The 18,043-nt window shown below is 43.8% G+C and overlaps 1 protein-coding gene across 3 annotated transcripts in view; it reads left to right on the plus strand.

Moving 5' to 3' along the window:
* The window catches only part of LOC139556591 (alpha-mannosidase 2-like), a 59,396-nt gene that overhangs the window by 27,432 nt on the left and 13,921 nt on the right, over positions 1 to 18,043 (plus strand). For all 3 annotated transcript variants that reach the window (XR_011671159.1, XM_071370770.1, XM_071370900.1), the window contains 4 exons: positions 13,911 to 14,096; positions 14,344 to 14,458; positions 14,991 to 15,058; positions 15,267 to 15,432. Coding sequence is in view for 2 of the 3 variants with exons in the window: in XM_071370770.1 (XP_071226871.1) it covers positions 13,911 to 14,096; positions 14,344 to 14,458; positions 14,991 to 15,058; positions 15,267 to 15,432 (535 nt within the window). In the remaining variant the exon portion in view is untranslated. The remainder of the gene's footprint in view (positions 1 to 13,910; positions 14,097 to 14,343; positions 14,459 to 14,990; positions 15,059 to 15,266; positions 15,433 to 18,043) is intronic.

The following is an 18,043-nucleotide window of genomic DNA, read 5'->3' on the forward strand; positions in this document are numbered from 1 at the left end:
GTGCTTTGGCTGTTTCCCAGCAACAACTCTAGTTTGGCCGGGGTAGGACGTCATTGTAAATAAGAATTTGTTCTTAACTGACTTGCCTAGTTAAATAAAGGTTAAATTAAAAAAACATTTGAAAAAATTATAATGACTGTCATTCATATTCCATTCACCAAGCTCAATGTAACGTTGATATGTTTAGGGTACCTCATGATACTCATGAGGTTGCTACAACCTAGCCTACGAATGACAGTTTACAACATACACTACAAAAGTATGTGGACACTTGCTTGTCGAACATCTAATTAGAAAGTCATGGGAATTAATACGGAGTTGGTCCCTCCTTTGGTGCTATAACAACCTCCATTCTTCTGGGAAGGCTTTCCACTAGAGCAGGTATTCCCAAACTGGGGGTACGCACAATGTCGTCGGGGGTACGACAAATAAAAATGTGTTTCCCTTATTTTTTTTATTTTTATTTTTTTTAAATAAATTCTTCACATTTTCAAACAGTCCATTGATATTTTCCAACGGGGCTATACATTTGGGTGAGTTTTTTTTCTCGCCTGAGTAGCCTCGTTTCACTGCCAAAAATATAATTGAACCATCTAGTGTTCAGCGAAATAACAACACAATATCAAATACAGGTAGCCTAGTCAAATAATTAACATCCAATCATGTTAACGCTTACTCCCTCGTGGGAATTCCACTAACGGTCCGTATGTAGCCAAACGTAGCTGCTGTTCATTCCGCTTGCTCTAAAATTAATTTATAAATGGTTTAAAAAAGTAAGGCCCGTGCCCAACCCCCGTGTCCAACCTGCGTCCATAGTACTGCTACTACCAGCAGTATGTCACCTGCACCTGTCAACGACACAAGTTGTTCTGCTTCCACGAGCACATCCCATGCTAGCATCAGTAATTCTACATTTGTCTTTAGCCCAGCTAGCATAGACAGTGACAGTTGTGAATCTGATGCAGCCGAAGAGCTACTGCCCCCTTACCCGGGACGCACTGAACAACAGACAGGGACGTTGGACCATCGAAGAGGCGCAAATAAGATGAGAACTACATTGATTTGTAGTTCACTTATATTGGTAATAGTGCCTTTCCTCGGCCATAGTGTGTTGTATGTGCAAAAGCACAACTCAATGAAACCTTCACTCTTGGGCAGACATTTAGAAACAAAACATGCCAATTTGAAAAATAAGCCACAGGAGTTTTTTGAGCGAGAATTAAGATGACTTTTGAGTAGTAAGACATGTATTAAAGCAACAGATACCATTAATAAGAAGGGACTAGAAGTGTCTTACATGATGAGCTACCAAGTGGCTAGGACAGGCAAGCCCCATACTATTGTGGAGGACTTAATTCTTCCTGCTGTCGTGGATATGGCTGGGACAATGCTGCGAGAAAAGGCCCAAAAAAAGATACAGACAATACCTTCATCAAACAACACTGTTTCAGCCTCCCGAGTGGCACAGTCGTCTAAGGCACTGCAACGCAGTGCTAGCTGTGCCACTAGAGATTCTAGGTTCGTGTCCAGGCTCTGTCGCAGCCGACTGCGACCGGGAGACCCATGGGGCGGTGCATAATTGTCCCAGCGTCGTCCAGGTTAGGGCAGGGTTTGGCCGGCAGGGATGTCCTTGTCCCATCGCACACTAGCAACTTCTGTGGTGGGCCGGGCGCAGTGCACGCTGACACGGTCGCCAGGTGTACAGTGTTTCCTCTGACACATTGGTGCGGCTGGCTTCTGGGTTAAGTGGGCATTGTGTGGCTTGGTTAGGTTGTGTTTCAGAGGACACACGGCTCTCGACCTTCGCCTCTCCTGAGTCTGTACGGGAGTTGCAGCGATGAGACACGACTGTAACTACCAATTGGATACCATGAAAATGAGGTAAAAAAATGTAATAAAAAAAACATTGTTTCACGACGTGTCAGTGCCAAGAGATGTTTTGAAACAATTACTGTTTCACCTACAAGCCAGTGAATTCTATGCGTTACAGCTGGATGAGTCAACAGACGTGTTGGGCCTGGCACAGCTCCTGGTATATGTCTGTTACGTTTATGGGTTAATTAAGGAAGACCTCCTCTTCTGCAAACCAATGGAAACCAGGACAACAGGAGAGGATATTTTTAAAGTACTGAAAAGCTTTGTGACATCAAATGGACTTTGGTGGTCAAGATGTGTTGGTATCTGTACTGATGGTGCAAAAGCCATGACAGGGAGACATAGTGGAGTGGTAACGCGCGTGCAAGCAGTTGCTCCCGACGCCACTTGAGTACACTGCAGCATCCACCGAGAGGCTCTTGCTGCCAAGGGAATGCCTGTCAGTTTGAAAGACGTTTTGGACACTACCGTGAAAATGGTTAACTTTGTTAAAGCAAGGCCCCTGACCTCTCATGTATTTTATGCCCTATGCAATGATATGGGCAGCGACCATGTAACACTTTTACAACATACAGAAGTGCGCTGGTTATCAAGGGGCAAAGTATTGACACTTTCTTTTAAATTGAGAGACAAGCTTAAAGTTTTCTTTACTGACCATAATGTTCACTTGTTTGACCGCTTGCATGATGACGAGTTTCTCACACAACTGGCCTATCTGGGTGATGTTTTTTCTCACCTGAATGATCTGAATCTAGGATTACAGGGACTCTCCACAACTATATTCAATGTGCGGGACAAAATTGAGGCTATGATTTAGAAGTTGGAGCTCTTCTCTGTCTTCATTAACAAGGACAACACACAGGTCTTTCCATCATTGTATGATTTTTACTGTGTAAATGAACTCAAGCTTACGGACAATGTCAAATGTGATATAGCGAAGCACCTGAGTGAGTTGGGTGCGCAATTACGCAGGTACTTTCCCGAAACGGATGACACAAACAACTGGATTCGTTATCCCTTTCATGCCCTGCCTCCAGTCCACTTACCGATATCTGAACACGAGAGCCTCATCAAAATTGCAACAAGCGGTTCTGTGAAAATTTAATTTAATCAGAAGCCAATGCCAGATTTCTGGATTGGGCTGCGCTCAGAGTATCCTGCCTTGGCAAATCACGCTGTTAAGACACTGATGCCCTTTGCAACCACGTACCTATTGTGAGAGTGGATTCTCGGCCCTCACTAGCATGAAAACTAAATACAGACCGTGTGTGGAAAATGATTTAAGACTGAGACTCTTGCCAATACAACCCAACATTGTAGAGTTATGTGCATCCTTTCAAGCTCATCCTTCTCATTAATCTGTGGTGAGTTATTCACCATTTTAAAAGTTTTATATGTAAGATGGCTGAATAAAGAGCAAAATTATTGATAATTATTACAGTGATCCCTCGCCACTTCGCGGTTCACTTATCGCGGATTCGCTATTTCGCGGATTTTCATAATGCATTTTTTTTTTTTTTTTGGTGCATTGTGCTCTGCATTCTGATTCGCTAAAAACTCACTCCCGCTTCTTGTATCAAAACATGCTACGAATTGTGCTATCATTTTGTCGTCTCGTGCAGTTATGTGTACGTACATAAAACAGCTTGGCAAATTTACATTAAGTTGGCCAAATTATCTTGTAATTTCGAACATCTCCTAAACCCATAATGTCGACGAAACGGCCTGGACCGACAAAAGCACCTGCGGATGGGCCCAAACGGCGGAAGATGCTACCTATCTCAGATAAAGTTAAACTTCTGGACATGCTAAGGGAAGGTAAAAGCTATGCAGCCGTTGCTCGCCATTACGGAATCAATGAATCTTCCGTTCGTTACATAAAGAAGGAGGAAAAAAACATAAGGACGACAGCAGCAGTCAATTTTAATACGAATGCAAAAAGGGTTGTAACTGTCCGCAACAAGACCATGGTACGGATGGAGACGGCATTAGCTCTGTGGATTAATGACTGCAGGGAAAAAAACATAACCCTGGATACAAACGTTATCTGCACAAAAGCGAGAATGCTGTATGAAAACTTTGCTGTCAGTGACGGGGAAGAGGGAGAGGATGCCGGGCCCTCAGCAAGTGCTGCTGACACAGTGGGAGAGGATGCCAGGCCCCCAGCAAGTGCTGCTGACAAAGTGCCAAGCGCATTTAATGCAAGCAAGGGCTGGTTTGAAAAGTTTAAGAAACGCTTTGGACTTAAAAATGTTTGTCTGCACGGTGAGATGGCGTCTGCGGATACCGCTGAGGCAGAAGCCTTCGTGAACAATAAATTCAAGGCGATCATTGAGGAGGGGGGATATAAGCCCGAACAAGTTTTTAACATGGATGAGACTGCCTTATTTTGGAAACGAATGCCCTCCCGCACCTTCATCATGCAGGAAGAAGCCAAAGCCCCAGGATTTAAAGTTCACAAAGACCGTTTGACCCTGGCTATGTGCGGAAATGCCGCAGGTTTCATGATTAAACCGGGGCTGATTTACAGGTCTAAAAATCCCAGGGCGCTGAAAAACAAAAATAAGGATGATTTGCCTGTTTACTGGATGTACAATGCAAAGGCTTGGATGACAAAAGTGCTCAATCTGGATTGGTTCAAAAACTGTTTCATCCCGGAGGTCAAGTGTTATTTGAGAGGAAAGGGACTGAACTTTAAAGTGCTTCTGCTCCTTGACAACGCCGGAGGTCACGGTAATGATTTGGCATATGATGGTGTGCAAATCGAATTTCTGCCGCCAAACACTACATCCCTGATTCAGCCCATGGACCAAGGAGTCATCCGTGCTTTCAAGGCTCTCTATACGCGCAACACCCTGCAACATCTTGTTGACGCTATGGACTCGGATCAAGATTTCTCACTGAAGGACTACTGGCGTGGATACACCATCGCATCGTGTCTCCAAAACATTCAGAGGGCCATTCAGGAAATGAAAACGGAAACTCTGAAGGCCTGCTGGAAAAAACTATGGCCAGAGGCAGTGCAAAACGCAACCGGAGGCTCGCTTGACGAGGTCCACCACTCTGCCGTAGAAACAGCTGTGAATCTGGCTAAACAGATTGGAGGAGACGGCTTTAATGACATGAGTCCGGATGACATAAACGCCCTGATTGATGGAGACGCACAGCCGCTGACCGATGCAGAGCTGGCAGAAATGACAAAGCCACAAAGCGACGATGAAAGAGAAGAGGGAGAAGAGGACACGAGAGATGAGGAGGAAGGACTAACGCTTGGTCGCTTAGCAACCATGGTGCGAATGGCCACTGAACTTAAGCGAGTAGCTGAGGAATGGGACCCTTTGATGAGCCGTTCATTACAGTTCTCCAACGTAATCGATGGTGGCATGTCGGTGTACAAGGATCTTTTTGCAAAGAAGAAAAAAGAGCGACAACAGCTGCCTATCACTATGTTCTTCTCCCGAACAAACACACCTGCACCGCGGGCTTCAGAAGAAGAGAACACTGCAGAGCGCAGTCAGGATGCAGCGGCCCAGTCTGAAGAGCAGTGAAACGGCCTACACGTGAGTCACTGTATTTGTATACATGTAATAGTTGCTAATTGTAAAAAAAAAAAAAAATTCTATTTCGCGGATTTCACTTATCGCGGGTCATTTTCGGAACGTAACCCCCGCGATAAACGAGGGATTACTGTATATTATTATTTGTGCCCTGTCCTATAAGAGCTCTTTGTCACTTCCCACAAGCTGGGTTGTGACAAAAACTCACACTCATTCTTATGTTTAATAAATGTATTGTATAGTGTGTGTGTGGCAGGCTTACAATGATTGCAAAAAACAACATTTGAGAGTACGCTGACCCTGGTGCTAGAGGGGTATGCAGCTGGAGGTTGAATGTTTGAAGGGGTACGGGACTATAACAAGTTTGGGAACCACTGCGCTAGAGCATTAGTGAGGTTGGGCACTGGTGTTAGCTGATTAGGCCTGGCTCGCAGTTGGCGTTCAAACTCATCCCAATGGTGTTCGATGGGGTTGAGGTCAGGGCTCTGTGCAGGCCAGTCAAGTTCTTCCATACCGATCTTGACAAACCTTTTCTGTATTGACCTCGCTTTGTGCAGGGGGCATTGCTATGCTGAAACAGGAAAGAGCCTTCCCCAAACTGTTGCCACAAAGTTGAAGGCACAGAATTGTCTAGAACATAATTGTATGCTGTAGCGTTAAGATTTCCCTTCACTTGAACTAAGGTGCCTAGCCCGAACCATGAAAAACAGCCCCAGACCATTTTTCGTTCGCCACTAAACTTTACAGTTGGCACTATGCATTTGGGCAGGTAGCTTCAGCACTTGCCGGTCCCATTCTGTGAGCTTGTGTGGCCTACCACTTCACGGCTGAGCCGTTGTTGCTCCTAGACATTTCCACCTCACAATAACAGCAATAACACAATAACATCCTATGACGGTGCCACGTTGAAAGTCACTGAGCTCTTCAGTACGGGCCATTCTAATGCCAATGTTTGTCAATGAAGATTACATAGCTGTGTGCTCGATTTTATACACCTGTCAGCAATGGATGTGACTGAAATAGCTGAATTCACTAATTTGAACGGGGGTCCACATACTTTTGGCCATGTAGTGTAGGTGCACAGGTCGAGAGAAATGTGACAGACATTGACACAATCAATACTGCCTTGCACAATCTTACCTGCATCTAGCTGATCTAGGGTGTAATCATTAGTCCAACAGTTGCAAACGAGAGTTTCTATTGGACAAATTCAGGTATTTCTATCCCCGTTTTGTTCCATTTGCTTCCATTTAAGATTTATTTTTAAACAGAATCAGGGGAATGAAGACACCCCTGATCATACGCAAACACAGTTCATAGCAGCCACATTCAAACAGCATGATCCTTTTGATCGTTGGATAATTCCTTCTCGCATCTACGCGTTCTCCTCCTCTCACCTTTTCCTTTCGCTTGTGGAGTTCAGTGCACAACACATCAGCTGTCTGTAACCAGGCGAAAATACCTTTCCAAGCCAAATCTTCATATCATAACCGCTACACACAGCCTTCATCGTTGTAACCATATTAGCTAACGTCAAGTCAACATAGCTACCCGAACTAAAGTGTTTGTAAACCCGCTACAATCATGCAGTACAGTGTACTGTTAGCAAGCAGTTTAGCAGTTTCACCGGCGGGCCCCGGTGGCAATAAATTAATCAAACCAAGAGCTTACATTGACTTAGAATAGTTCCAGTGTTGGATAGCCATAGCCAGCTAGGTAACATTAAATCTCTCTCTGTTGGAGTAGGCTAAACTCTAGCTGCATTTGCTAGCTAAATAAGTGAAAGAAATATGAAATATAGCTAGCTCTCTCTCTCTCTCGCTCGCTTCTCCTTAATTTTTGAATAAAACAATTAGTTCAAAACGGTTCAACTATTGTCTTTCGCTCTCTTTGAGTCAACTACTCACCACATGTTATGCACTGCAGTGATAGCTAGCTGTAGCTTATGCTTTCAGTACTAGATTCATTCTCTGATCCTTTGATTGGGTGGACAACATGTCAGTTCATGCTGCAAGAGCTCTGATAGGCTGGAGGACGTCCTCCGGAAGTTGTCATAATTACTGTTTAAGTCTATGGAACGGGGTGAGATCCACGAGCCTCCAAGGTTTTGTGTTGAAGTCAATGTACCCAGAGGAGGACGGAATCTAGCTGTCCTCTGCCTACACCATGGTGCTACCCATGGTAGAAGGTCTACTGTTGAGTCTACTGTAGACCTTCTTTGCTGCAAAACAGTGTGTTTTAATCAATTATTTGGTGACGTGAATATATTTAATATGGTATTATCTAAGAAGGATAACTTTTTTAATGTTTCACTATTTTTATTTTTATGAAGTTCACTGAGGATGGTCCTCCCTTTCCTTCTTTGAGGAGCCTCCACTGATATATACAGTGGGGAGAACAAGTATTTGATACACTGCCGATTTTGCAGGTTTTCCTACTTACAAAGCATGTAGAGGTCTGTACTTTTTATCATAGGTACACTTCAACTGTGAGAGACGGAATCTAAAACAAAAATCCAGAAAATCACATTGTATGATTTTTAAGTAATTAATTTGCATTTTATTGCATGACATAAGTATTTGATCACCTACCAACCAGTAAGAATTCCGGCTCTCACAGACCTGTTAGTTTTTCTTTAAGAAGCCCTCCTGTTCTCCACTCATTACCTGTATTAACTGCACCTGTTTGAACTCGTTACCTGTATAAAAGACACCTGTCCACACGCTCAATCAAACAGACTCCAACCTCTCCACAATGGCCAAGACCAGAGAGCTGTGTAAGGACATCAGGGATAAAATTGTAGACCTGCACAAGGCTGGGATGGGCTACGGGACAATAGGCAAGCAGTTTGGTGAGAAGGCAACAACTGTTGGCGCAATTATTAGAAAATGGAAGAAGTTCAAGATGACGGTCAATCACCCTCGGTCTGGGGCTCCATGCAAGATATCACCTCGTGGGGCATCAATGATCATGAGGAAGGTGAGGGATCAGCCCAGAACTACACGGCAGGACCTGGTCAATGACCTGAAGCTGGGACCACAGTCTCAAAGAAAACCATTAGTAACACACTACGCCGTCATGGATTAAAATCCTGCAGCGCACGCAAGGTCCCCCTGCTCAAGCCAGCGCATGTCCAGGCCCGTCTGAAGTTTGCCAATGACCATCTGGATGATCCAGAGGAGGAATGGGAGAAGGTCATGTGGTCTGATGAGACAAAAATATAACTTTTTGGTCTAAACTCCACTCGCTGTGTTTGGAGGAAGAAGAAGGATGAGTACAACACCAAGAACCCATCCCAAACGTGAAGCATGGAGGTGGAAACATCATTCTTTGGGGCTGCTTTTCTGCAAAGGGGACAGGACGACTGCACCGTATTGAGGGGAGGATGGATGGGGCCATGTATCGCGAGATCTTGGCCAACAACCTCCTTCCCTCAGTAAGAGCATTGAAGATGGGTCGTGGCTGGGTCTTCCAGCATGACAACGACCCGAAACACACAGCCAGGGCAACTAAGGAGTGGCTCCGTAAGAAGCATCTCAAGGTCCTGGAGTGGTCTAGCCAGTCTCCAGACCTGAATCCAATAGAAAATCTTTGGAGGGAGCTGAAATTCCGTATTGCCCAGCGACAGCCCCGAAACCTGAAGGATCTGGAGAAGGTCTGTATGGAGGAGTGGGCCAAAGTCCCTGCTGCAGTGTGTGCAAACCTGGTCAAGAACTACAGGAAACGTATGATCTCTGTAATTGCAAACAAAGGTTTCTGTACCAAATATTAAGTTCTGCTTTTCTGATGTATCAAATACTTATGTCATGCAATAAAATGCAAAGGAATTACTTAAAAATCATACAATGTGATTTTCTGGATTTTTGTTTTAGATTCCGTCTCTCACAGTTGAAGTGTACCTATGATAAAAATTACAGACCTCTACATGCTTTGTAAGTAGGAAAACCTGCAAAATCGGCAGTGTATCAAATACTTGTTCTCCCCACTGTATATATATACAGTGGGGAGAACAAGTATTTGATACACTGGTGATTTTGCAGGTTTTCCTACTTACAAAGCATGTAGAGGTCTGTAATTTTTATCATAGGTACACTTCAACTGTGAGAGACGGAATCTAAATTCCAAAAATCCAGAAAATCACATTGTATGATTTTTAAGTAATTCATTTGCATTTATTAAAATGTTTCTTCCGTTTTGACATTACAGAGGATTGTGTAGATTGTTGTATTTAAAAAAAAAATATCCACTATCCATTTTAATCCCACTTTGTAACACAACAAAATGTGGAAAAAGTAATGGGTTGTGATTACTTTCTGAAAGCACTGTATATGCTAATGAGTGAATGAAACAAATGCAAATGTAAATTAACAATTGCTTTAATTGCTTAATTTTTTGTGTGTAGAAGAACAAGCTATAGGATGAAAAATAGCTGCGTTTTGGCACGGGTACAGCCGTCTAGCCCTAGCTAACGCTACCTAGCTAACACTACCTTACAAATCGATACTTGGAGTCAAAGTATTGATAGAATATAGTCCAAAATAATGTTGCGATATGTAACTAACATTTTTCCCCCCCATACCTACTGTCACCTTCCCGGAGGGGGTTAAACCCCCAGCAGGTGCAACCAAGCCAGACAGGTTGAATGGTAGGAGGCAGACCAAGCAGTCTCTGGCCCTGCAGGTTGGGGGTTGTGCATGGGGCTAACTCCCCCACCACATAAACAATAACTTGGTACAGAAACCTTTACTAAAAAGAAACAGACTGGATCAAAGGCAATGACCCAGGGGAGATCTTCTCTCTCCTGTGACTGTGAATGAAGGATAAATGCGAGTGCTAACTAAAAAGGCATTAAAGTCAAGTCTGTCTGGTCAGTGTTTGAGGTTATTAGATGGTGGACCATTAGATTTACTTTCATTTCTTTCTTCATCAACTGTGTAAAACACTTTGGAGTGAGAACACCAAACTTGAATATTTTATTGGATCGATACTTCAACATTCATCAATATGCAAGAGTAGTTGGTGAGAAACATTTCATGAAAAATTTAAATGAAAGTTTTTAACAATCATATTATTTTAATCAAGACTTTCTAATCAGGCCCAGTTGGAGATATTGAGGTATTGATTTCCTTTGTTTTGACTGTTCAGATAAAGGCATAATCTTTCTGGACCCCTGGTGTGAGACAGTCAAGGGGGTAGGTGCAGGAACTAAGCACACAGAGATGACTGTGGATAAGAGGTGTCTGTCTGTCTGTCTACCCTGGGTCTCGACCCCGCCCTGTGCAACTGGGTACTGGACTTCCTGACGGGCCGCCCCCAGGTGGTGAGGGTAGGTAACAACATCTCCACCCCGCTGATCCTCAACACTGGGGCCCCACAAGGGTGCGTTCTGAGCCCTCTCCTGTACTCCCTGTTCACCCACGACTGCGTGGCCATGCACGCCTCCAACTCAATCATCAAGTTTGCGGACGACACTACAGTGGTAGGCTTGATTACCAACAACGACGAGACGGCCTACAGGGAGGAGGTGAGGGCCCTCGGAGTGTGGTGTCAGGAAAATAACCTCACACTCAACGTCAACAAAACAAAGGAGATGATTGTGGACTTCAGGAAACAGCAGAGGGAGCATCCCCCTATCCACATCGACTGGACAGTAGTGGAGAGGGTAGTAAGTTTTAAGTTCCTCGGCGTACACATCACGGACAAACTGAATTGGTCCACCCACACAGACAGCGTTGGGAAGAAGGCGCAGCAGCGTCTCTTCAACCTCAGGAGGCTGAAGAAATTCGGCTTGTCACCAAAAGCACTCACAAACTCCTACAGATGCACAATCGAGAGCATCCTGTCGGGCTGTGTCACCGCCTGGTACGGCAACTGCTCCGCCCACAACCGTAAGGCTCTCCAGAGGGTAGTGAGATCTGCACAACGCATCACCGGGGGCAAACTACCTGCCCTCCAAGACACCTACACCACCCGATGTCACAGGAAGACCATAAAGATCATCAAGGACAACAACCACCCGAGCCACTGCCTGTTCACCCCGCTATCATCCAGAAGGCGAGGTCAGTACAGGTGCATCAAAGCAGGGACCGAGAGACTGAAAAGCAGCTTCTATCTCAAGGCCATCAGACTGTTAAACAGCCACCACTAACATTTAGTGGCTGCTGCCAACATACTGACTCAACTCCAGCCACTTTAATAATGGGAATTTATGGAAATTTATGTAAAAATGTATCACTAGCCACTTTAAACAATGCCACTTCATATAATGTTTACATACCCTACATTACTCATCGCATATGTATATGTATATACTGTACTCTATACCATCTACTGCATCTTGCCTATGCCGTTCTGTACCATCACTCATTCATATATCTTTATGTACATATTCTTTATCCCTTTACACTTGTGTGTGTATAAGGTAGTAGTTGTGGAATTGTTAGGTTAGATTACTCGTTGGTTATTACTGCATTGTCGGAACTAGAAGCACAAGCATTTCGCTACACTCGCATTAACATCTGCTAACCATGTGTATGTGACAAATAAAATTGATTGATTTGTCTGTCTGTCTGTCTGTCTGTCTGTCTGTCTGTGTGTGCACCATTGTGTTTGACTCAGTAGTAGAGCAGTAATGAGTGTCTCCTCTCCTGCCCCATGTCCCACTATCTACAAAGCCTTTAACCAGCAGCACAGGCATGGTCCTGGGGCCTCAACACTGGGGTCTCCCCCTCTCCACCACAGACTGTCTGTCTCACTGTGAGCCCCCACAGACAAAGCCCTCATTACAGACCAACCTCCAGACCCCCACATACACACAGCATCTCACACACCATTGCCCAGAGCAGAGAAATACCAAGTGAGAATAGTTCCAGCAGGGAAATACCACGTGAGATAAGTTTCAGCAGAGAAATACCACGTGAGAAAAGTTTCAGCAGAGAAATACCACGTGAGAAAAGTTTCAGCAGAGAAATACCACGTGAGAAAAGTTTCAGCAGAGAAATACCACGTGAGAAAAGTTTCAGCAGAGAAATACCACGTGAGAAAAGTTTCAGCAGAGAAATACCACGTGAGAAAAGTTTCAGCAGAGAAATACCACGTGAGAAAAGTTGAGGTCTCAAGATTGTCTAAGCGTCTATTGTTATGCTTGAATGGTTCAACTTCATAACATAAAGGAGTTTATGTTAGATTCAGTATACCAACAGATACTGTATGGATGGATTCGTGCATTTTCTTCAAACACATGACTGTATTTGCATTTGATGGTGTCTAAATATAGGAAGGGAAATGGGTAATCACAACAAAGTCGTTAAATTAGTCTTAGTACTCAACCGGTGACTGCTTTCAAGCTGCAAACAAGACTGTGCACAGTATGTGTATAGATGTAGGTCTGCCTGCTCTCCTCCTCAATTCTCTTAAAGAGATGTTCCCTTCAAAGTCATTGTCTTGTTCTGTAAATATATCTTTCTCTGTGAAAGGAGGGAGCACTATTGGCTTTTTACATGGTACGTTTGGGTCAGTCGCCTCAGTGTATTGTTTTATGTGAGAAGCTCTCAAGATGCAGTCAGTGCATTGAAATCCTAAGGATCCCCAGTCCTGTTCTTGCTCAAAGACTTAGAGATAGGTACATGATTGTCCTTAGATTGATCAAATATTTTCGTGTTAAAACATGATTTTCTTAGAGATCTACCATAAACAAGAGGTGTTGCTCTGCCATTGTCAATCTAGAACAATCTAGAAGGACACAGTTAGACACATAGGACAAAGTACGGTGATCAAGATGCACAATCAAATATCGAGAGAAAAAGCAGTAAACAAGTAAGTTACACAGCAGTAAAAAACTGGCCTATGACTTTAAGAGTGCTTACATTGATTCACTCAGTTCCATCCCTCAGCTCTATACCAAAACAAGTGGCAGTGCTTCCACTGGGCTGAAACAATCTTAGAATTAGAAATTGTAACACTGGTTGTCTCTTATTCCCTGATAGCAACTAACAGTTAGTTTCACAAGGCTGGAGCAGTTTAAGAAAAGCCTCATCTGCCAGCTGTTTTCCTTGATACTTTAGGGATAATGAGAAAATCTCTATTTTGTGAGCCAAGCAGCTCATTTTTCATTGTTGTAGCTCGTGGGTTAAATGGGTTCAATAACACAAGCTGAGACTCTGATTGCAATCAAATACTGGAGATTTCCAACTGTAGTCAATTTGAAGTACTTTACTTATCTCTTGGTCCATGATGAACCCCTATATCAACAACTATTTGTCAATTAGTGAACATGGGTCGTGTTCAGGACTGCACAATGTTTTGCAACAGGATTTTAGATTTTTTATTATTGGTCAAATTCAGATTCAAATTACATGGCGTCTCACCGTTTAAAACATTTCTCCCTAATGAACACAACCCTTGTCTGTCTTTGTCTTGGTGCCATGGAAAGAAAAACTCATGTGAAGAAAATAACTATTCCCTTTGTCTGTCCTTCAGGGCAGCTGAGATCCTTTACTCCCTGACCCTGGCTAATATTCAGAGGTTTAGGAAGCTGAATGATTTCCCAGCTGTGGAGAACAACAGACTGCTCACTGAAGCCAGGAGGAACCTGGGCTTGTTCCAGCATCATGACGCCATCACAGGCACCGGCAAGGACGTGGTAGTGATCGACTACGGTACCAGGTATCACTCTGTTTTATTACTTGTTTTATTTGTTTTCATCGTCTTATTTGATTGGGAGAGATGCAGTGTAGACATGGACACACTGATTAATCACGGGTTAAATGGATTGCACTGACATGGTTTAGTGATTATACTGTATTCAGCGTTGGGACGTAGACATTGGTTGAATGAAAGTGAAACACTATTTGACTCTGAGCTTTGACTGCTTTCCTCTGGGCATTTACTAAAAACAATTCTCCCTTCTCAGGTTGTTCCATTCCATTTTGAATTTGAACCAAGTGATTGTCAACTCCGCTCACTGGCTGGTGTTAAAGGACAAAAGTGCATACAGTCACAATCCGTCAAAAGCCTTTCTTCAAATGGTGAGTAAAAATAGCGTTGGTGTTTTAATTTCGGTGTTGAAACAAGGGTGTTGGTTGTGCATAGCAACATTTTCAGATTAGTAGAGTGATTGTCAAAGGGTGACGGTTGATGGTGGTGGTACAGGGAGTGAAGTGTTTATTTACCATACTCTATCTTCGACAAAATCCCTCAAGCAGGCACAACATCAGGATTTTAATATGCAAATTGCCCCGGCAGGAAGTCACCATCAATTTTCAGAGGAATGTAACCTCTTCCACTTCGTCGTTTTGCTACAGCAGCTGAAAATACGCTTGATATGAATCTCACTCACCCCAACCTAATGAAATTTGTATTGGGAAGTGAATGAGCCTTAGACGCTTAAATAACTTCTCAATTCCCAAAAGCGGCAGCCAATACCAACACAACAAAATTAAATACATTTTTCAAATGTGTCTCAAAGAATTTAAAATAGTCTGTGGACTGTGTGTTGGTGTAGCTACACCGGATGTGTTATTTTGCAAATCAACTCAATCTCATGCAAATTTCTCTCAGGATGACATCCAGCCTGCTCAAGATGCCCTGCCTCGAAAAACCGTTCTGAAAATCAGCTCACAGCCTAGGTATGTTGCTGTACAAATATTACTCCCTTTTCCCTCACAACATTCTGGCTGATATTATGACCCCGTTCATATTCCAAATATGTCTTAGAAAAAGTATAGGAAGTTATAGTCTGGTCAGGTTGAACAGTTTTGTCTGGATATGTCTGTACTTTCAGACTTATCAGATCAAAACATTAGCAGCTTGTACCAACATATCTTTTCCCCCCAGGTCTGTGGTCGTCTACAACCCCACGGAGCAGGACCGCACATCAGTGGTGACCGTGTACGTGAACACGCCCCACGTGTGTGTGATCACGGACCACGGTCAACCCGTCCCCGCTCAGGTTAGCGCGGTCTGGGATGACTCCACCACAGCTTCCACAGAGGCCTTCCAGGTATGAGTGTCTGTTACATTGTTTTATTATCAATTATTTTTGTATATCCTTTATTTATCCAGGTAAATCCCCTATATCAATTGTTTTTATTAAGCTTCAAATTCAGATACATTCATGAATGATAATACGAGTATCAGGTAATATCAGGCAGTATCAGGTAATGTCAGACAGGCAGTATCAAGTATTATCACTCAATATCAGGTAATATCAGGCAGTATCAGGTATTATCATGCAGTATCTGGCAGTATCAGGTAGTAAGGCAGGCAGTATCAGGTCATATCAGGCAGTATCTTGACAGTATCAGGTCATGTCAGGCAGGCAGTATCAGGTATTATCAGGCAGTATCAGGTCATATCAGGCAGTATCTTGACAGTATCAGGTAATATCAGGCAGTATCAGGTCATATCAGGCAGTATCTTGACAGTATCAGGTAATGTCAGGCAGGCAGTATCAGGCAGTATCAGACAGTATCAGGTCATATCAGGCAGTATCTTGACAGTATCAGGTAATGTCAGGCAGAATCGGGTAGTATCTTGCAGTATCAAGCAGTATCAAGCAGTATCAGGTAATGTCAGGCAGGCAGTATCAGGTATTATCACGCAGTATCAGGTAATATCAGGCAGTATCAGGTATTATCATGCGGTATCTGGCAGTATCAGGTAGTAAGGCAGGTAGTATCAGGTAATATCAGGCAGTATCAGGTATTATCACGCAGTATCAGGTAATATCAGGCAGTATCAGGCAGTATCAGGTAGTATCAGGCAGTATCAAGCAGTATCAGGTAATATCAGGCAGAATCAGATATTATCACGCAGTATCAGGTAGTAAGGCAGGCAGTATCAGGTCATATCAGGCAGTAAGTATCAGGCAGTTTCAGGTAGTATAAAGCCGTTTCAAGCAGTATCAGGTAATATCAGGCAGTATCTGACAGTATCAGGTAGTAAGGCAGGCAGTATCAGGTATTATCATGCAGTATCAGGTATTATCAAGCAGTATCAGGTAGGCTTGTCACAATACCAACATTTTACAAACGATATGATACCAGGCCAAGTATCACGATACCGACTATCATTGGGATACCATGGTGGGAAAAAAATGAGTGACCTAGCATCCTGTTCGCCCCTTCCCGGATGCTTGTCATGGAAATTCACAACTTCTACTCATTACAGCACATTGAATTTAACTTCACACTGTTGAGTGTATAATAGAATACTCCGTATAATGGCTGATTTGCTCATATTTGCAAAGGCTTACCTGTGATTTGGGTGCAGGAATGGAGGTTAACAGACACATTCACTCACGCTCCCTCCCTCCCACACACACACACACACACACACACACACACACACACACACACACACACACACACACACACACACACACACACACACACACACACACACACACACACACACACACACACACACACACACACCACTCTCTCTCTCTCTCCCATAAATAGACATACACACACTGATCCCAACTTTTAAAACGTTAAGCACCAAACAGTATTTAAGGAGCACCGGAAATAAATAGATTGTTGATCTAGTTTAGTCTTACATTAGATGAGTAGCAGACCCTTTTCCTTTCTTCCTGTGCCTATAAAATTTGCCTAGACCTACTGTCAATTTACCAGATTGTTAGCTGAACAACGTTGTTTGTTATCAAACCAATAATTAGCGACCTGGGATTAGTTTAAAACAGACTGCGACATGGTTTGTGAAATTATATCAAATGCGCGTGAATCCCAATAGAAAGAAAAAAGGCATCTCTGGTAATATGGTGCTTTGTGTGATGTATTGTTGTCTCTACCTTCATGCCCTTTGTGCTGTTGTCTGTGCCCAATAATGTATGTACCCTGTTTAGTGCTGCTACCATGTTGTGTTGCTACCATGTTGTTGTCATGTTGTGTTGCTGCCATGCTGTGTTGTCATGTGTTGCTGCCATGCTATGTTGTTGTCTTAGATCTCTCTTTATGTAGTGTTGTCTCTCTTGTCGTGATGTGTGTTTTGTCCTTTTATTTCAAAACACTCAAAACAAAATAACAAACGTGAAAACGGAAGCGCACAGTTCTGTCAGGCAGAAACACTAAACAGAAAACAAGATCCCACAACCTAATGGTGGGAAAAAGCGCTGCCTAAGTATGATCCCCAATCAGAGACAACGATAGCCAGCTGCCTCTGATTGGGAACCACACTCGGCCAAAAACAAAGAAACAGAAAACCCACCCAAATGACACCCTGACCTAACCAAATAGAGAAATAAAAAGGCTCTCTAAGGTCAGGTGTGACAGTCCCCCCCCCCCCCCCCCAAAGGTGCGGACTCCGGCCGCAAAACCTGACTCTATAGGGGAGGGTCCGGGTGGGCATATCTTCTCGGTGGCGGCTCCGGTTCGGGATGTAGCCCCCGCTCCGCACGATGATCCCTCCGCTTCCGTGGAACCGGACCATGGATCGTCGCCGGAGACTCCGTACCGTGGATCATCGCCGGAGGCTCTGAACTGGCAACCCCCGCTGGAGTCTCTGGACTGCAGACCGCCGCTGGAGGCTCCGGACTGCAGACTGCCGCTGGAGGCTCCGGACTGCAGACCGCCGCTGGAGACTCCGGACCA

The sequence above is a fragment of the Salvelinus alpinus genome, chromosome 1 (assembly GCF_045679555.1).
Source record: "Salvelinus alpinus chromosome 1, SLU_Salpinus.1, whole genome shotgun sequence".
In the NCBI taxonomy this organism is placed as follows: domain Eukaryota; kingdom Metazoa; phylum Chordata; class Actinopteri; order Salmoniformes; family Salmonidae; genus Salvelinus; species Salvelinus alpinus.